This window comes from Apus apus, chromosome 3 (assembly GCF_020740795.1).
Source record: "Apus apus isolate bApuApu2 chromosome 3, bApuApu2.pri.cur, whole genome shotgun sequence".
In the NCBI taxonomy this organism is placed as follows: Eukaryota; Metazoa; Chordata; class Aves; order Apodiformes; family Apodidae; genus Apus; species Apus apus.
Genome location: NC_067284.1, coordinates 2,908,738 through 2,929,822, shown reverse-complemented (window position 1 = coordinate 2,929,822; position 21,085 = coordinate 2,908,738). Strand labels below are relative to the sequence as shown.

At 38.4% G+C, this 21,085-nt stretch overlaps 1 protein-coding gene across 3 annotated transcripts in view; it reads left to right on the top strand.

Moving 5' to 3' along the window:
- AFG1L (AFG1 like ATPase) overlaps positions 1 to 21,085 on the top strand; it is a 60,601-nt gene that overhangs the window by 1,883 nt on the left and 37,633 nt on the right. For all 3 annotated transcript variants that reach the window (XM_051613150.1, XM_051613152.1, XM_051613151.1), the window contains exons 2-6: positions 6,597 to 6,820; positions 12,080 to 12,131; positions 12,639 to 12,740; positions 14,348 to 14,478; positions 20,815 to 20,899. In XM_051613150.1, the coding sequence (XP_051469110.1) occupies positions 6,597 to 6,820; positions 12,080 to 12,131; positions 12,639 to 12,740; positions 14,348 to 14,478; positions 20,815 to 20,899 (594 nt within the window). The remainder of the gene's footprint in view (positions 1 to 6,596; positions 6,821 to 12,079; positions 12,132 to 12,638; positions 12,741 to 14,347; positions 14,479 to 20,814; positions 20,900 to 21,085) is intronic.

Below are 21,085 nucleotides of genomic sequence, written 5' to 3'. Positions count from 1 at the left end.
TGCCTGAATGAATGAACAGCAAGGAGGCTAAACAGGGGCTCAGTGATTCAGCCAAGTCCTGCAATGAGACAAAGACAGGAGAACACCCCAAGTTCTTTTCCTTGTATCTCAGCTGCAACCTGCCCCTTCTGATTTGAACTGCCCAATTCAGCAGGTGTATTTTTCTCTCATTTGTTTTGTACTCCTGTAACATTTTCAGTTTGTGCAGATAACTTAGCCTCTCTCCCTCAATATCAGACTTGGCTTTTCTAAGGATTCTATGAAGTGTTGGAAAGTGAATAATTTCTTCAGATGACCTCCTCTCCCGTTCTTCTCATTAAGCATTGCAAAATATTTGGAATGCATGTTTTTGCATGGTTTTTAACTTCACGGCCGGTGCTTAACTCATACAAATTCTTGTACACCATGGGACAGTTTGCCTGTTTGAGACTGATTCTGCAAAATTGCACATACATTCAATAAAAGATGAGCAAGAGAACATTATTATCAACTACACAACCAGCATGCAAAAACCTCTGTCTTTTTTGAACTTTTATTGCCTTTAATCCCATTCTTCTGCAGGAAAATAACTTTTGGAGCTACAAGGCTGTACCTTTGCTCTTCCCCATGGCTGTGGTATCATCTTGAGAGGAAAAGCTTTTGCAGCAGTACTGTTATCAGCTTCATTATCTGTTTAGCCAGGTCTCTGATAACCACCGGCTGCCAGTTGATAAAAGTGCCCTCTGACTTCAAAGTCCTCTTCTGCCATGGCAGCTGTGTTTCCTAGGCAATTTTAGCAGCTTTATGTTAAAAGTTTTGGGATTTGAAGCAGTTTGGCTTCGTTGTAACCCAAATTAATATTCTGAACTTCGGCTGGGATTGCTGAAAACTGGACAGGTATTAAAAGCAGCTGTTTACCACATGCCTTCCCACCCCACCTTTCAAATTCCAGTGTTTGTGGAAAGCTCTGAAGGCAGAAACAGGCGTGATTCCTGTACAGATGTGATTGCCTTAACACTGGTTTAGCAGAAGCTGTGCCAGCTTCTTGCTTGTGACTGTTAGCAGAGGTGGCAGATGAGTGATTTTGGGGTCATTAGCTTTGGTGCAGTTGTAGCCTCCATGTGTTTGGTTTAGATGCAGTTCTCAAACAACTGTGAGTTGGCAATTTTTTTTATTTTCAGACAACCAGTAACAAACCATTATGGCAAAGTGTCATAGGAAATGGTTAATTTGTCATCTCTTTTGTCTTCAGAACACATTTGCTTCAAAATATGCTGTAATCAAACTCAGTTCTTGAGTGTAGTTCAGGGGTAATTAGATACATTTAACTTCCCTTATACTGAGAAAGGTCAATGTTGTCTTCCAGTCTTCATCTCCATAAAGGAAAACTGTTTCTGGTCATATCCGTGAGGCATACATAGAGCACAAGGATTAAAGGTGATTTTATTTTTTTCATTGTCAGTCCCTTAAAGTGCTTGTTTCATCTTCATCTCCAGAATTAATAATACACATTTTTGTGGGTACTGTACGTGAATGGCCTTCTAGTGAGGTGAATATTGTCACCTGAACCATGGTTTTACCTTCTGCAATAAAAGGAGTTCAGTTCCATTGTTTTATCTTTGTTTCTTTAGCTGGGTATTATCTCTCTGTCCTGTTTTGTTTTCATCCCATTTAAAGGTCTACAATTCTGATCATGTGTTTAAAAGATGTTTAGTTCGAGGGCAGTAAGAGATCTTGCAGACCACATTTTAATTAATCTGTGGAAGTACAACACATTTTCTCTTCCAGAAGTGAACAGTTATCTTAAATTCACATGAAATCTTCTCATGTTACTTGAAAGTTTACAGATTATTTAATGAATTCAAAGGTGTTCATGTCTACAGTCATGGAAAGATAGCAAAGATGAAATTCATGGCAGGGAAGCCCAGATTCTTTGCCTAGGCCCTGAAATATGGGGGAAACAAGGACCTGCCTGGTTTGTTGTTTGGTTTTTGTTTGTTTGTTTGTTTGTTTTCATGAGCATTCTCTTCTGACAGATTTTAAACATTATGGTTCAAAACTTTACCTAATGAAATCCAATCCAGGAAAAATGTAAGGATTGCCAGGGTTATTCCTCTGTGCTCTCAACCTCCTGGCTGCTGTCAAGATGTCTTCTGAGATGCCCCAACCCAGCTTCCATTTTAGATTGTCTTTGCACATAAATAACTTCAGTGCCTGCCTCAGCTGGGGCTGTTGCTTTCACAAACAGCATCACTGAAACTCACATGCCTTTTTTCTCTGTTGTCTCGACCATCAATTCTAAGTGGCAGCAGAAAAACTTGACAACATACTGATTAGTTTTTCAGTTTGTTGCTCTTTTCCAGAGCAGAAGGTCCCTGGAGTTAAGAACACTTTATATTTTTATGTAGGCACTTACCTTTGCAGTGATGAATTAAGGCCAGTTTACTGAAGATGTCTTAAATTTACCACTTTAAAGGACATTTTTATGATTTCAGGTTGGCATTTTCATTAGGCATTTAAAAAGATTTCTTTGGCTTTGGTGAGTTTTTCCTCTGGGGTTTCTCCAAAGCAGGGATTTTTTTTGTTTGTATCACGATTGGTCTTTGTTGCAGCTTGGGCTGTGATCCTTGGATAGGAAAGCAGAAAGGAAAATGCAAGCAGCTAATTTTGTGGCTTAAAATAAAGTGAGATTTTTAGGAATAGGAGTTTAACGAAAAGGAGCAAGCTGGTAGCAACTCATGAAGAAGCAGGGAGTGTCAGGCTGAATGTGGTAACATCCAACACTGTCCTGCACCACCAAGGAGGAAAAGATAGGTTATGGATAAGTGCTTGTCTGTAGTTTTACACTGTTTTATATAAAACCAGGTGAATAATGAATTGACACTGTGCTTTTCTCTAGCTGTATCTAGAACACTGGAGATAGAGGATGCTTTCTCTGTGTGTGAGACTTAAAGATTTCAGAAGGAACCTAATAAAAATGCAGTAGCAGTTTGTGTAATACAAAGATAATGAAATGAGATAAATGAAAACCTATCTATTGCATGGAGGAGGAGACTGTAGGACATTATTGTGTTGAATCACGGGTGATTCCTATCCTAAGAGTGGTTTCCTTGATGTAAAATTGTGGAAGGTGTTCCTCTGCTAAGTATTAACATTTCTACTTTCTTTAATTTAAGTTCCGGAATAATTAAGCAGCAGAGTTGTGTCTATGATTTTTCAATCTATTCCACAAAATGAAGGTTAAAAGGGAAGACCCACTTTTATTTTTTTGTCTCTTAGAATAGTTTATCACTTGAGTAGCTGTTTTCTATTGACTTACCTCTAAAGCTCCTCCAAACTTTTTAAGAGTGCCTTTTTGCAGCTACAAGTTGGAGTTTATCACTTACCAGTTACTGGGTGTCTCCTGGTTGTGTGTTATGGTGTACCCCCATAATATTTAAATCCCAGCTTTAAATCCTAATATTATTTTAGGATAACAGTGAGTAATTTGTCCCATGACACCCTCTGTCATCACTTGTGCATACTCTCTGTCATCTGTTAATGAAGGAGTATCTTCTTCCACTCCCAGCATGGTTAGCTGTAAGTACATATAATCTGAGACAAAAAACATGCTTCTGAGCAGTCCTACTGGTGTGCTTTGTGGCCAGGAAGGTCATGAGCTGCAAACCCTTTCTTATCCCTAAATCAGCTTTTGTTTTTTTTTCTCCAATCTTGTGGTAAGCAGTAGGAGCTGGTGGCTTCAGAGGTATCATGGGGCACGGACTGTCTCTCACACAGGTGCTTTTGGAGCAGTCAAGCTCTGCACGTTGCCAAGGCATGGATGGTTCAGAGGTACAGATGACATGACTGAGGCTGACTTTATGTGGCAGTGGACTGGTTGAAAACAAAATGAAAAAATTGTAGATCTTCTACAGTAATTCTAGAGAGGTGTCCCTGCCCATGCATGGGGGTTGGATCTAGTTGGTCTTTAAGGTCCCTTCCAACCCAAACCACTCTGGGATTGTATGATCTTCTCTGCCTTTTCCCGTTCCCTTGGGAGGCAGGTCAGGTATTGCTGACCTCTTCCTGACAGATTTTTGTCAGACTTATTTTTAAAATTCACTATCAATGAAAGTTTTCCAACTTCTAGACTATTAATCAATTGCACCGTCTTAATTACTAGTTACTAAAGTAACTGTATAAATACAGTATTTCCTTTTCTCAGTTACCTGTGTGTATCTGGAGATAGCTAAGTGCTTTTCTTTAGTCTTCTCTGAAGGTTTTACTAAAAATTTTGCAATAACAGACTTTGAACTCAACTCTCTTTATGGCATCTCTTTAGCTAGGGATCAGCGAATTACTTCTAATTCATAGCAGGAACTCAGTTCCTTCAGGGCAGGAGAATTCAGTGTAATTTGACTGCAGATGTAAACGACTGTCTTGCTTTGGAGAAGAATGGGCACAAGTTGCTCCTGGGGAGATTCCAATTGGACACAAGAGGTAAATTTTTCCCCGTGAGGACAGTCAGACATTGGAATAGTCTCCCAAGGGAAGTGATGGATTCCCCCACATTGGGCAGTTTGAAGTCTCAGCTTGACAGGGTGCTGAGCCACCTCATATCAAATAGGGTAGTGCCTAGAGAGGTTGGGCCAGATGATCCTTGAAGTCCCTTCCAACCTGCCATTCCTGGATTCTATGAAACTAAGGTGTTACTTGCAATAAATATAATTTGGTCTAATTATTCAGTTTCATCCTTCTCTTTCATAACTATATTAATTTAATGTTTCATTGAAGAATTTAAAACTCTTCTTGTGCCTCTTACAACTTCTCTGTGGGTTGTGACCCATGGTTTAACAAATAGTCCTTCAAGTCATCTTGTAGTCCCCCATGTAGTTCATACCTCTCATGAAATATGACATGAAAATTGAAAAATGTGTTTGATACCAGTATCAAATAGGATTATTTTTTTTTCATGTGTTCTTATATTGCCCCTCATGTATATACATCAGGGTACTTGTGGGTTTTAATTTTATTTTTCCCCTGGGTCCTTTTCTGCATTGCCCACCTCATCAGTTATTTATTTCCCCTGAGCACCATACTTTGTCCCTGCTGGATTGTATCCTATTTGTATTAGATTGTTTGTCCAGTTGCTCAGAGTTGCCTTGCCTTCCAGGGTGTTTGCAGCCCCCTCCTGACTTGCTGTAATCTATATTCCCAGCCCATGTGCTTTATTTTGACATATACAGGTCAGGAAATCCAGGAAATTCTGGATTGCACCAAGCAGAGATTCAGAACCCCCTCTGAAACTACTGGAAATACACACCTAGTTTAACTGTAGTAATTATCCATTACATTGAGTTTTTTCTAGCTGTTTTTGTACCTGCTCAAAAGTAATTTCATTTGCAACTTGATTTCTTTATGTATGAATTTGCTATGTGACCCAATGACAAAAGTGTTACTGCAGTTAAGATGGTTTTCCTCTATCCACTAAGCATGTTGCCTGATCAGAAAGGGAAACTTGATTTTAGGCTGATCCTGAGGAGATGATATTGCCTTTTCTTTGTTACGTTGTTATCTTGTTGAGTGCTTTATATATATTTGTCTGTGTCTGTCTATCGTTATCTATCTATCTATCTATCTATCTAGCTATCTATCTATCTATCTATCTATCTATCTATCTAAAACCTGCTTCTGCTTGTTCCAGTATTTTTGAGTGTTTTGAAGTTGTTTTAACTGACCTATGGATTTCTAGATTTGCCTTTCTCTCCTTTTTTAAAGACAAAATTGGCTTCATTTTCCTAATATTTTGGAACCTCACGTGTCTTCAGCAGGGTCTGAAAGAAACCTGTTAGAGGCCACTGTGTTAGGAAACTTAAAGCATTTAGGGATTAATTTCCTTAGATCCCACAATGCTCAAAATATTTAACTATGTAGTCTATAATACACATTTTTCCTACTCAAATCTATTTTTTTATCATTGCTACAAATTGTGTTACTCGAGATTAAACTTAACCTTTCAAATGATAGAAGCAAGGAAGAAATTAAGCACTTTTTTAGTGTATTCCTTTGTTAAGTTTCTGATCTTGCTGGTTTAGCAAGTCTTCTTTCTCATTATGTATGTTTTCCTTTCCTAGTTTTATGTGCCAGCAGAGCAGGCTGTGGCTCTGCAGGGCTTCACCACTATTGCTTTGCTTAGTGTGGTCTTTTTCTCTCAGTTTCCCTACAGAGCCCGTGTTTTGGGCTCCTGTTTTCTGCTTTTTTAATCCTCTCTGGCTAGTTAAGCCTACCACTTGCCAAAGGATTCATCTCTTCAGAAAAATGCACTTTGCCTCAAAACTTGCATTGCAACAGCTCATTCAAATCTTACCCAACTCTCCAGATGGGCCTTTTACTGTGTGTGCTTGTTACTATTAAAAATTAAAGTTAAACCACGCTGTTAGAGGGGTTTGCTGCTGAAGTTAGAAGTTGATTTAAGGAAAAATGAAGGGGTACAACCAATACAACCATATTCTAGTGGTTGTATAGGTAAGTAATGTATATACCTCTTTGTGTAAACTGTTAAGAATGTGTAGTTTTGATGAATATAAGAGGATGCTTTCCCAAACTTCTGTATTAAGAAGCTACTTTTCATTTTACAGCATACACAGCTCAAGCAGATGAGAAGACAGGCCCTGGTACCCTTACAGATGCTAATGCCAGGGCCTTGTTGGTTTGCAGTGGACCTTTAGAACATTACAACTTTCTGATTAAGCAAGAAGAGCTAAGAAATGATGAGCAACAAAGAAGAGTTGTGCAGCACCTGCAGAAGTTGCATGAGAGCCTTAAAGGCTACAGCATCAGTTCAAAAAATCTTCTCTCAAAGGTGAGGTTTATAATAATAACAATGCTTTTTTTTGCATTTATATTTGCTTATATGAATGTGCTTAAAATACATCAATTTGTCATTAACACAACTTTTATTTTTGCAGCTGAGTTTGTACAGATAGATCATTGTGGCACTCTAGAAGTAAGCAAATTAAATATTACTGAAATAATTCCATAGGAAGTTCTGATACTATTTTAGTTCTGTCCACTGCCTGCTTTTCCATAAGTGTTATTTTTCTGTAGGAGCAACAGGCCTAGACCAGATTTTTAATTCTCAATATAGATCAGACATGAATTTTAAAAAAAGTCTGTTTTTTCCAGCATTGTTAGCCTCCAGGTGAGGTAAGGAAAGAAAGCAGTTGTGTTTTGGGTGGCATCACAGCCCCTTATCAAACTATTAACAGAAATTCAGATATATCCCTGTTGCACAACACCTTAGCAGCCATACTGCCTTTGTATTCATCATAGAGTCATAGAATGGTTTGGGTTGGAAGGGACCTTCAAGATCATCCAGTTCCAACCCCCCTGCAACCTCCCACCAGCCCAGGTTGCTCCAAGCCCCATCCAACCTGCCCTTCAACACTGCCAGGGATGGGGCAGCCACAGCTTCCCTGGGCAACCTGGGCCAGGGTCTCATCACCCTCACAGAGCTTTCTGAAATCTGTGGTCCAGGGAAAGCCTACATTGCAGAAGCCATTTCTTTCCTGGTAATAAAACTCTCTGTTTTTTTATTAATGATGTAGGTTTTTGGGGCATCAGCTTGGAATGAATTTGAGGGGTGAAAACAATGAATCTTGCTGTTTTTCAAAATTATTACTCAAATTTGAACAATGACTTTGATCTTCAACTTGGTGAAAGCATGGCCTTGTGTGTTGAGATGTTTTGAGAGCCTCTGAATTGAAGTTCAAGGCCGTAAAGAGTTTGCACAGACGTTTCAGATGTCTAGCTTTTCAATAATAATGCCAATTGGGGCATCTTAAGAGTCGTTGAGTTGCTGTGCTAATGACTTGAAATAAGCTCAATTATAGGTGAGGTCATGTTTTGAAAAGAGGTATGAACAATAGTAAACACCATTCAAGGCCTTGAAAATGTCTTCAGCTATAACAGCAACCAAAAAGAAGGCCTGAAAGAGTGGGAGAAGGAGGCAGTTTTGTTAGTGTTTGAAAAAGAAATCTGTGGTTTGGAGGCTTGTCTCTTGATTTTTGCATATTTTAATTAACCATCCTAGTACTGACATGCATTTTCACTTAAAAGATTTTCTAATCAGAGTGTAAATCTTCCCAGGAAATAAGTTGCTTGCTTCTCATGTCTGAGGCAGGGAGAAGGTGGGAAGATGTTGCACATTATTAAAGTTATTTAAGGAAGAAATTATTTCTTTGTTAATTAATTATTGTGTCCAGTTCTGGTCTCCCCAGTTCAAGAGGGAAGTGGATATACTGGAAAGAGTCCAAGGAAGGCTACAGGGATGATGAAGGGACTGGAACATCTGTCATACGAGGAAAGGCTGAGAGACCTGGGGCTGTCTAGTCTGGAGAAGAGAAGACTGAGGGGGGATCTAATTAATGCCTATAAATACCTGCAGGGTGGGTGTCAAGAATGGGTCAGTCTCTGTTCAGTGGTGCCTGTGATAGAATGAGGGGAAATGGCACCAAGTGACAACACAGGAAGTTCCACCTCAACAGGAGGAGAAACTTCTTTCCTGTGAGGGTGACAGAGCCCTGGGAGTCTCCTTCTCTGGAGACTTTCAAGCCCCATCTGGACAGGTTCCTGTGTGACCTGCCCTGGGTGTTCCTGCTGCAGCAGGGGGGTTGGACTGCATGATCTCCAGAGGTCCCTTCCAACCCCTGTGATGCTAAGATTAGGAGGTTGTCAGAATGAAGGAGATGTTTTCACCAATGTAATTCCCTAGATGAGGGAGGATATTGATTGATTGAAGTGGAGTTGAAATAGAAAGAAATGTGATGCAACCCAATCAAAGCAAGACATGCAGTTTTGAAACAGAACCATGTAAAGCATTTTGATAAGAGAAGAGAAAATTCCGCAAATCTGGGGAAACGGATGTGTGTGTTGTCTTGTGGAATTATCAATATTTTAGCATATGAATGATTAAAAAAAAAGTCTATATTTCAACTGATCTATGAGAGGGGAAAAAAGCTCCTCCTGTCGCATGTCCTGACGGTAACAAAACACTGAAGTTGTGCTTTCTGAAATTATTGCCAAGAATGCCATGGGAATTAAGAAACTCTTGAGGACTGAAGGGATTTGACACATTTGTGGTGATGCCCTCATTTGGAAGCATGGTGAGCATTCAGAGCATAAGTCTATGGATTTCAAAATTCTCCCCTTCAAACTCCAATTTTGTGCATCCCTTGATATGTTTTGTACATTTTAAATATTTGCTTTAACATCCTGAAATTAATCTTACCACAGTTCAAAAGCAAATTTATTGTCAACCATTTGGATAGTATTATACTTAGAGCTCAAATATTCCTCAGGATAATATATAAGTGAGGAGAAGCTCATTTGTTTAGTTTGTCTTCCTACATTTCCCACTTTTCTCCCTTCCCTCCCTGAAATAAACAATTTTAGGGTAACTGGAGGATCCTCCTCTCTCCTTCTTTGGGAGATTGTGTTTCAGTAGGACCAAGATCAGTCTTCTCCTTTCTCTGTCCCCCCCTCAAACCACTGACTTTCCTGGCTGCTTGCTGTGCTCTTAGTTGAACCAGCAGCATTGATAGGATTTTATAAAAAAATCCTAGTGGAAATTGCTCTTTTTCTTACACAACTTCCAGGCTTCAGAAGGTGCAGGAGAATAATTTAAAAAATAATTTTAAAAAATGATCCATTTTGTGATCATGCAGAATAGTTTGAGACAGGTAGGATGTCTGAGTTTCAGTATTAAAAGTCTACTGATTGAGTTTACTTTTTAAAAATAAAATCTATGTTAAAAAACCCCCCACCCAAGAATAGAAAGATAAATTCTTAATCCTCTAGACAGGACTGAGGAAGCAAGTATCCTGAGGGTGGTGTCACTTCTGGCCAAGTATAGGTAAAAATACTTCCTACAAACTTCTTTAATTGCTTATAGAGGATAAGAGTATTTCTGGCTTTCAATATAGAGATGATCAGGTTCAGCAAATGTGTTTGGATCTGCCACAGTATCCATTCATTGTTTTCTTATTTAGCAATGAGATATCACTCAAAAATTGCTGTCTTCATAAAAAAACCCTAATCCCATTTTTTAAATCAACCAGAAGTTGATTTAGACTTTTATGGAGCCCAAGCCATTGTATTTGTTTCCTTTTTTCTGTGATGTGTTTTCCAGAAATGGTAAGTACCAGAATTAGTATAAAATATACCTAGATAGACAAACTTAAAGATGATTAAATGTAATTAATAAACACTTAACAATGAAGAAAGAAGGAAAGAAGGTATAAAAATGTGGGCTTTACTACTTGTTCTGGTTATGTAGCCTTTATGAAGACAGGGAAAGCAGGACTCTAAACATGGATTTGTTTTCCTAGCTTTGTGTCATTCCTTGTGAAATTGCAAATCACATTAATCCAGCCTTTTTATATAAACACATTTAATGTGACAGACTTTTACCTTGTTAAAATGACTGCGAAGTTAAAAACGAAGAAATTCTTAAGATTGATTGTCTCTCCATTCAAATTTGTTTTCAGTTTCCCTTTTCTTGGCTGTGTCACTCTTGAGCATGAGTAGTTTTAATGAGTGCAAGCTCTTAAAAAGTACAGGCTAAAAAATGTTCAATTAAATTGTCTTGCAGTGCTTTCAAAGCACTAGCAAATAGTTGCAGCCTTGTCCGTTAATGGAGCGGTCTCGGAACATCTGAAGCCCCGTTCAGCCACAGATTGATGAGGCAAATTTTTTTATTATCCTCTTAATACAGCTCTAAATTAAATCTATGAGTGGGTCTTATATAAGAGCTATGCTTGCATGTTTTCTGAATGAACTGGTACTATGGACCTGAGATTATCTTTCTACCTTTTGGTCATATATTTTCTTTCATTTTTAATTAGTATTTTGCGACCAACTCCCTCCCCCCCTCCCCCGTTTCTTTACCATGTCACTATATTTTGAGAAGTGCTTTAGATTCAAGTTGTTTAGCAATTATCCAGCTCCAAATGAGACCAGAGAGGGTTGCAATTTTAATTTTCCTCTGTTTTGGCTCAGCTCGTAGAACTCGGCAAGTAGAGCACTTTAAAATAACCAGATACTCTTCAGCAGTGGTTTTGTGGATGTCAATTTGGTTTCATGGATTTGACAAGAATTCTGTTAGGATTTCTGGTTTTCTAGCAACTGTTTCTTTTCAGAGTTATACTTGGAAGTGGCTGTGCACAACACTGGGGTTGGGGGGAGGACTGTTTAAAATGGAAAGTCTGGATGTTATTGTGAGTTTTTCCGTATCAAAATATGGAGCATTTCCATATAAAAATATTTGAGTAAAATAGAATGAACTGTCAGGTGTTGTAACATATGTACTGAGTAATGCTAAGAGGTGAAAAATCCTTAAGCAGCATTTATTCAAAATAAACAGAACTCACTTGAGAAAATTATGAACAAAAAGGCATAGTTTGAAAATAACCTTTTAAAAATCTGTATCCATACACACACAGGCACATGTGACAGGTACATATTTTTTGCTGTGACCTGACTGATTTTAATAATATTTAAACCAGAGATGATTCTGCATTTAGATTCAAAGTGGAGAGAAATGGGACCTACAATGCCCAGTGGCTTTGTAATACTGGTTTTCTAAATCCTAATGGTTCATATCTTAGGCAGAGCTGCTTTGATAGGTTTCTAGTGCATGTATCTATAAATACTACAATACTGTTTCATTTTATTTCCTTCTAATTTGAATTTCCTTTTGCCTAGCACTGTTTCTTCAAATGGCTTAAGGAGGAAAAGGATTTGTTTTGATGATGAGGGATTGGGAATTGTTTAATCAGCTTCTGTGCCCTGTGTGCTGGGTCTGGGGATATTTTGACAATGATCTAAAAAAAATAAATCAACCTAACCCTGCGTGTGTGTTTGGCCTCTTTTATAGAATTTGCACCAATACAACATTAGGATTGCTTACCAATGCTAAGCTAATAATTTATTCAAGGTTACACTTTGCTAGGTAGTGCTGCTTTGGTGGTTAAATTGAGCTACTTTCTTACTTAACCACAGGAAGTTTCTTGCTTTTATTTTACCCCATATTCATATGTGTTCTTTTTCTCTTGATTTGCAGCTTTTTGCCAGAAACAAACCCCCTAAAGGTCTTTATGTCTATGGAGATGTTGGTAAGTTTCAGTTGTATCAGTTTCAGTGGAATTTTAATTAATTTATTATTTTTAATTCAAATTCTGAAGTGTCCAAAAGCTTTATGTTTATTTAGCATTGATGCTGTAATAAATTTTCCAGGATTAAGATTTCTTGCACATTATGATGTTATGTAACACTCTGAATTCTGAGCTACATTACCATGAGTAGATTTTTTTTTCAACATTGCCAACTCACTAATATTTAAGAATGCAATTTAAGAATTTGGGAAGTAATTGAGGGGGTCATGAAGAGAATTTATATATTCAAATTGCAACAATGCACCATGAAAATGTAATTGCTTTTCAAGAGGAAACACCAAAGATGTTTTCTGGATGCATATGGAGCTATTTGTATTAATCTTATACTTATTCTGTGGAAGAGTATGGTTTCATTAGTTCAAAGTTAATGAACAATCATTATTGTAATCAGTACATGCAGTTTTAAATTAACTACCCGTTTGGTGGGGTTTTGTTATTTATTTGAAGGCACTGGGAAGACAATGGTGATGGACATGTTCTATTCCCACTTACAAGTAGAAAAGAAAAAGAGAGTCCATTTTCATGGCTTCATGCTAGATGTACATCAGAGTAAGTGCAGACACAGGTATTTACAAGAATTTTATGAAATATGGTATTGATTAAAAAGTTTCTCATATTGATATTAATCAGCATAATTTTATTTAAGAAAAAAAGTTAAAGATTAGGAGAGAAGTTAAAGGAGTTGAGCATAGTCTGTCATAGCAGAGTAGATATTAATTGCTTATTATTTCTCAAGTATATTTTCTCAAAGATTCTGCATACCTGATTGTGTAGAAAACAGGTGTATATTTAAGTCTAGATCCTTAACTAACTCTTTTCCAGTGATCAATTAGCTTACATGCAATCTGAAGAAGGGAATTGCTAAAACTGTAGCAGTAAAGGTTAAATTCAGTCTGCATTTTGAATAAGCAGTAACTACATCAGGTATAATCATCCAGGAGAATGAAAACTGTTGTGGTTGGCCAACTTAGTGATGCTGTCAGTAATTTAGAGATAAAAATAACAGAAGGAACTTCATCCTAAGTTTCAGAGAATTTTCTGACAGGGTGAGTAACTTAGATTCTGTCATCTTAAAATACTGTGACATGGTTAAATAATGCTGTAATTCACAAGTATTGTGACAGCTGCAGTTTCCTTGGAAAGCTTTCCTGGGTGTAAGCAACTTCTGCCACTTTTAGTGCCCTCTTTTCTGTCATTGTTGGGTCACTGTGGAGTTTGTTCCCATTTCTTGTCAGTTGTGCTGAATCTTAACAAAGGTAGTTGATTACTGCAGGATCTCTGTTTTCAGAATGTTTATTTGTAGTCAGATGGAATACAATCCATGAGACAGGGAAATATGGATGTTATAATCTTACTTCAGGCCAGTATCACCTTTACATTTTAAAATAGACCTGTTATTATGTCTCAGTTCTTTTAACTAAATGCATTCTAAGTAAACCTTCAGAGCATGCAAGACACAGAGGTGTGCCATTGGTTTCTAAAGGATGTTTCATACTCAGAAGATTAATCCTAGAGTCATGGAATGGTTTGGGTTGTAAGGGACCTTCAAGGTCATCTAGTTCCAACCCCCTGCATGGGCAGGGACACCTCCCACCAGACCAGGTTGCTCCAAGCCCCAACCAACCTGCCCTTCAACACTGCCAGGGATGGGGCAGCCACAGCTTCCCTGGGCAACCTGGGCCAGGCTCTCACCACCCTCACACTCCAGAATTTCCTCCTCATGTCTCACCTCCATCTCCCCTCCTCCAGTTTTCATCCATTCCCCCTTGTCCTCTCCCTCCCTGCCCTTGTCCCAAGCCCCTCCCCAGCTTTCCTGGCACTGGAAGACAGAAAATACTGAATTACAAAGTGAAACTAAAACTGAGGTCATGACTTGGGAGCAAGATAAAACTAATTTATATCAGTTTCTAAGAGATAAAGTATAGGTGCCTAGTTCCCAAGGGTTCTTTGGGTTTTGTTTTACATATTTCTAAATGAAAAAATATGTATCACAGAATGTTTGAGCTTTTAATAATTGCCTGGATCTGGTTTAAAACTGTTTTGCCCTCTTGAAATGGGACCGGGTTACTCTTGATTTGATAGTGAAATAGTTTCGTTCTTCCTGTCTTGGAAAATGAAATAAGAAATACTTGTTCTTTTCTGTTTTCTCAACTGAGGGATACATCGCCTTAAGCAGAGCTTGCCAAAAAGGAAGGCAGGACTTATGGCCAAATCATATGACCCAATTGCTCCAGTAGCAGAGGAAATAAGTGAAGAGGCTGCTCTCTTATGTTTTGATGAGTTTCAGGTAAGAAATCAGAGATTACTCCTTCGCTTCAAGGGAAACTTCATACAATTGCTTTTAATCTTAAAATATGGCTCTTTTTACTGCTAATGTAGCATTCGATTGACTGGCCAGTAGTGAACTCTGGAAGTTGAAGAGTAGGAGTAATTTCACAGTTTTGAAGGTGGTGGTTTGTAGGGTTTTTTCCCCCCAGGAAATAGGGTGCAAGTTGGCAGTGTGCATCCCTTACAGTGCTTTTATTTACCAGTCAAGTAATTAGCTTGTGAGTACTTCAGGGCTGGGACCATCATCCTGTACTGAGTCTGTCCAGTGTCCAGGAGAGCAGCTGCTGGGTACTTGCTTGGTCTTTGCTGTAGTTCATATAATGCAACAGTTTGATTAAAGCAGTGGAAATAACCTGTCAAATTCAACCTAAATTCTTTCTTAGAGTTATTGGAGACTTTGGCATGGCAATGCCAGAATATACCAATAGAACTAACATTTTAAGAAACTTCTAATGAATTATATGTGAAAATTAAAAATGAGCTCATAAAATTATCTTTGCCCAAGCTTACTTGGTAGTTTAATTTGTTTTATGCATCTTGTTAATTTTGTTTTCAAGGGCACGTCACAAATGTCAGTGTGAAATTGCTTTATACAATTTTTTAGAAGACTAGAGGAATTTGGCAGCTCTAATCAACTGAGATTTTTTTTTTTTAATTCAGAGAGAAAATGCAGAGCAAGATGAGAACAGATCCAAGTTCTCAAATTACCAATAGTGAAAAAAGAATTTATTAACTGTAAATTGCATTATTTTCTTAAATTAATACAGTACTGAAATGGATAGAGCAATTTACATCTCCTGGCTGTTATTTTACAAGCCTGCACCCCCCAGAAAATAACTGGTTTATGATCAGCTCCCATGAAGGGGATTTTTGTAGCTGTAAAGTAGTAGTTGTTGTTTTAAGTTACTCTTGCATTTTTTGACAAGGGGAAGTCCTTTGGTCTGTCATTTCAGAATGTCTGGGGGCATTGCAATTGCTGCTGTTTGATAATTTAAATTCTGCTTTATCTAATGAATAAGAATCCTGGGCTTCCAAAACTTGCAGTCTAAACTAAATACAGAGACAGTTGTGTTGACACTGAAGAAATGGGAAGGTTTGGGTGAGGGGCAGAGAGGAGTGTTAACTGACATGGCATCAAATCCTCAAATGGTAGAAAGAGGCGTCTTTGCTGTACCGTGTATTGGTGTAAATACCTGCTTTTCTGTATAAATACCCCTTGCTTTTTTATATCCTGGCCTTGCTGGGTTTCCAGACTCTCCTGTTTCCACGTTTGAAGGGGAGAGGCTGGTATTTTTTTGTTTCCAAACTGTTTGCCTGCTCCCCCTGCTGACTTGTTTGAGGTACATCAATCACTTTAGTTGTAAAAATCACCTGGTTTTGTCGATGGTCGCAGTCTGGAAACTAATACGAGAACTGTCCTTTAAAATCTGAGACTTTGCATCCGTTTGTGAATTAAAAAAATCTTACTTGTTGTGGATGTGCTAATGATGTAAATTCACAGATTTCTGAACAGCTGGATTTCTTGACTGATTTTCTGTAGCTGACTGATTTTATGCAGGTTTTGCCTCCTGAAGAGGAGTCCCAGCTGTCTTAAATCCTGCAGAAGGCACTGAATTTAGGATAGGAAAACTTCTGCTTAAATAGTAATAAAGTAGTGCAGCGACTGGAAGAGCTGCTCACCTGGTGACACAATTAACATTGTTAATGAGGAGTCTTCTCTAATTCAGGTTGTTTAAAGCTCATTTACCTGGTGGAGATAATGGAGATTTCACTGCAATCTGATTCACTCCTATTTAAAGAAATCCTAGATTAAAATGAAACTGAAAAGGGCTGGAAACTCAGAACAATTACTGCTCTGACTTGCAGACAAAGCTACTGTCTGCTTTGACAGATAGAAAGTCAAGTTGGCTCTACACAACTTTGGCAAAATGCTTGTGTGTGGAGGAAACACCACAAAACTATTGAGATTTGCATGAAACACTCCATCTTGCTTTCAAATACCTGTTGGAAAACAGAAGAGAAATAATCTGAATATATTTGTATTAAGATCAGACACGTATATTAAGATCAGACACGTAGATGAGGGATGTTGTAACAAGGACAGCAGAAAGTATTCTTAGTGCTCCTTCTTCAGAGGAAACCAAATGCACAGCTTCCAAAGACAAAAGCACTGCTGAGGTTGGACACTCCTCTTTGGAAGTACCTCTTCTTGTAAAGCCTAGAGAACTGCTGAACAAGTGGAAAGTTGTCTAATTGAGGTAGAAAAAATACTTCAGTCCTTTAAAAAGTAGTTTTGTGTGATCTGAATTTTTTTTTTTTATTAAAAAAAAGAAAATTACTATGTCTTAAATGTTTCTTACTGCAAATAGTGCTGGGGCTGTTCAGCCTGGAGAAGAGGAGGCTGAGGGGAGACCTCATTGCTCTCTACAGCTCCCTGAAAAGTTGTAGGGAGGTGGGTGTTGGCCTCTTCTCCCAAATAAATAGTGACAGGACCAGAGGAAATGGGGTCAAGTTGGACCACAGGAGGTTCAGATTGGATATGAAGAAAAATTCCTTCACAGGAATAGTGGTGAGGCCTTGGAACAGGCTGCCCAGGGAGGTGGTGGAGGCACCATCCCTGGAGGTGTTAAAAAAACAGGTGGACATGGTGCCTTGGGAGCTGGTTTAGTGGTTACAGGGATGTAGGGCTGATGGTTGGACTTGATGACCTTGAAGGTCTTTTCCAACCTTGATGATTCTATGATTCTATTGGTGTGTGACAGCCAGGAGCACAGTGATGGTACTAAGCTTCTGAGTTTGTCCATTCTGAAGCAGGTTTTTTTCTGAAGCAGGACCTGAGCCTCAGGTCCTTGGGTTATTAAAGAGCTGCTACTTCTTCCTGATCTTTGTTGCACAGTTTACTATAAATATTGAAACATTTTCCTTTTAAAATCACAAAAATCTTCAGCCTTTCTAAAAACGTGTCCTCATTTTCAAGAAATAACCCTCGAATGAATCCATTTGTAATTGGAATTTTCATGTTTTAAAACAGTCTGACCAACAAAAAGAAACTAGTTATTGTTTAGCAATTAAATAACTATACACAGCTAATTAGAAACTCTAATTTTGGCATTCAGATGTAACCTGTGCTAGTTAGTATTGATAATGAGAATAAAATCCTTGATAAGCTGGATGTTCATAAAGTGTTAGTGTTTATCTGTACCATTGGTACCACTTGGACTTAAAGCAAACTACAATTTAGGGAGTTTTTCCTAACCTACATGCTGCTAACAGCCTCTAATAAAAATGAGGCTCTTGTTTTTGTGCTAATACTAATTACTGATAATATGTGCTTATGTTTGCCATTCACTACATGGAACTGTACCAATCAGTGGATGACTGAGTCTCAGGCACTTACACATGTAAATTAACTATTAGCCTAGTGTTTTTTCTTTTTTTTTTTTCCTTTTTTTTTTTTTTTCCTACATGAGTTATAATGGAAAGCAGCACTAGGTCATAAAAATCTTTTCTCTTAAATGCTAATGAAATTTCTCCCTTCTCTCCATTAGCAGGCTCTCCTTAGTGGTTATTTGTAGCCTTTGCTTTTGTTCCCTGTTGCAATGAATGCTGGATACAGTAAAACCATGAGAAAGGGGAGTGAGGGAGAGAAAGGGAGGTTCTCCTGCCCCTCTGCTCTGCCCTAGTCAGACCACATCTGGAGTGTTGTGTCCAGTTCTGGGCTCCCCAGTTCAAGAGGGACAGGGATATACTGGAAAGAGTCCAAGGGAGGCCATGAGGATGATGAAGGGACTGGAACGTCTGTCATACAAGGAAAGGCTGAGAGACCTGAGGCTGTTTAATCTGCAGAGGAGAAGACTGAGAGGGAACCTGATTAGTGTCTATAAATACCTGAAGGGTCAAGAATGGGTCAGTCTCTGTTCAGTGGTGCCTGTGGTAGGACGAGGGGCAATGGACACAAACTAGAGCACGGGAAGTTCCACCTCAACATGGGGAGAAAATTCTTTCCTGTGAGGATGACAGAGCCCTGGGACAGGCTGCCCAGAGAGGTTGTAGAGTCTCCTTCTCTGGAGACTTTCAAGACCAGTCTGGATGCCTTCCTGAGTGACCTGCCCTGGGTGTTCCTGCTGCAGCAGGGGGGCTGGACTCCATGATCTTCAGAGGTCCCTTCCAACTCCAGTCACTCTGTGATGCTATGAAATGAAAGTGCTACAGTTACTGTTTTCTACCTGCTTTACCTTGTAGAAATTTTCTGTCTTTCCCAAGCTGTATTTGATAAAAAGAGTTCAGATTTGCATCCCAGTTCTCAGAACTGTTGTTGCTTTTTCACAGAACTTTAAGAGTTGGGTTTTTTTTTTTGTGATGGAGTCAAACCCATCAGAATTCTGCCTCAAATAACCATTCTCGTTAGTAAGAGAATGTTACTGTTTCCTTCTCTGTGACCATTAATATTGTTTCCCTCCCTGTTTTCTAAAAGGAGCATATGCCTTGTAGTATTGTTAAACAAAAAAGTTGGTATCAAAATTACTTAAGTAACACATATATGCAGATATACATTGTACACATACAGGTTTTAAAAACTTGACTATTAGGTTTGCTTTGTGACACAAGAAATTCAGTTGCCCCTAAAATACTGATTCCTCATGTGTCTTGTGTTACAGGAACAGGAATGTTCAGAAGAAGTAAATTATTGGTAGGTGGGTGCATAAGCAGATATGTTAGACACATGGAACAATAGTCAGTTACCACCTGCTTTTTGGAATAGTGGACCTTGGTGATCAGAAATGTGCAGATCTCAGGGGTCTGTTACTGACTGTGTAAAAAGGCCATTTTTTAAAAAGGCAAAAAAAAATCTAAATGAATGTATTTCATAGAACTAATCAGAAGTCATCTTTGGAAGAAGGAAACATGTTTACATATGGTTCCTTATGAACATTATTGCTTCCAAACTAGCTCTCAGAAATGTAACCTAAGGCTTTTCCTGTCTCTAGTATAGAATTAAATTGTTTGTGCTGCCCAGAAAGGTCATTTAGGAGTGGGGTTGTAATGGGGGGTGTGGTGGTGGTGGGAGAGTAGAGGAAAAAAATCATACAGGCTGAAGTCTTTCTGTAGATGTTTTGCTGTCACAACATGCACATCTGAGCTGGCAAAGCTGTCAGTCTCTTGTGTTATGAGCTCGTGTAACTCTCAGCATGCCACTGCTTTTTTATCTCCTCAGAATTGTCTGTTTTGGTAAGTCAGAATGCAACAAGTGACTGTAATAATCAAAGGGAAGGCAGGAGAAACAAATGTCATGATGCTGAAGTTGGTGTACTTATTAGGGTTGCTGATCTCAGCTGGTGAACTGTGAAATAGAAATTGCTAGGGTAACAATGGGGGCTTTTTTATTACATACTGATTTTTTTACAAATAATATTTATTACTAATAATATTACATGTTTTGCATTTGTACAAGGTGGTTTCTCTTTTGCATTTTTGTTTCTTGCCACTGTAAAGCAAGTTAGTTAAGCTAAACGTAGCTATTTAATTAAATTTTACTTCATGGTTTATTTTTCACCCTTATTTTATTTTTTTTTTCCCTTCCCCAGTATCATCTCACCCGTTTTTATTTTTTGTTAGTGTTTTGTGCCTGAAGGTTAGAAGAGGCTGACTGTGCTGGAAGTGACTGCCGTGCCTTTTGATTATTCATGGACAGTAATAGAAGGCACTTAAAAAGAACAATGAAATTGCTTATTTTTGTGATGGGCCATCTGTTGAATTGTTTTTTGCAACAATCACACAATAGTATCTATGTCATATCATTCTATTTTCAACAGCAGCTGATTATGTATAGTTGGCTACTTGTCTTTATTTCTGAAGTCCCATGACCATTTAAATTCACCTCTGCAAACCTTTGCCTCAAAGGTAATAGAAATGTAAAACAGCTGGTGTGTACTTTCTCCTGTCTTCTGGGTTTTTTTCATGTTGTTTCTAATTAATTAGGCCCCTTAAATGTTTAGGTCTGCTTTCTGTGTCTCCCACCTGTAGTTTTATAATAGAAGTTAACACAGGAATCATTTAGCAATTGGTAAAGAAGTGGTGGAGTCGGGCAGTAAAGAACAGGCAAGTTTTAAAAGACTGTGGTACATTCACTGCTTATTAATTATCCCTTTTATTTTTTTTTCCTCACCAAGCAATAATTAGAATCTTTCTCCATGGCTTTCACTAACAAGCATTTTTCCTAGCTGTAAAGCCACTTGCAGATCTTATTGCAGCAGAAGCTGAGAGGAAGATAAAACAAATGTGTTGTCTCCTGCAGGTCACTGACATTGCTGATGCCATGATCCTGAATCTCTTCCAAAATGGGGTTGTCGTTGTGGCAACATCTAACAGGCCTCCAGAAGGTAAAAACAAACATGCTATTAGTGTTACCCAAATACAATTAATCTCAGTTATCTTACAAAACAGTTGTATTTAATACTAAGAAACTCTCTAGCCTTCAAGAATCTGATGCACTCCAATCTGTCCCCTGGTTTCTTGTGTTCATAAGCAAGAAGGATTTTTCACTAAGTCTTCTCCTCTCTCAAACT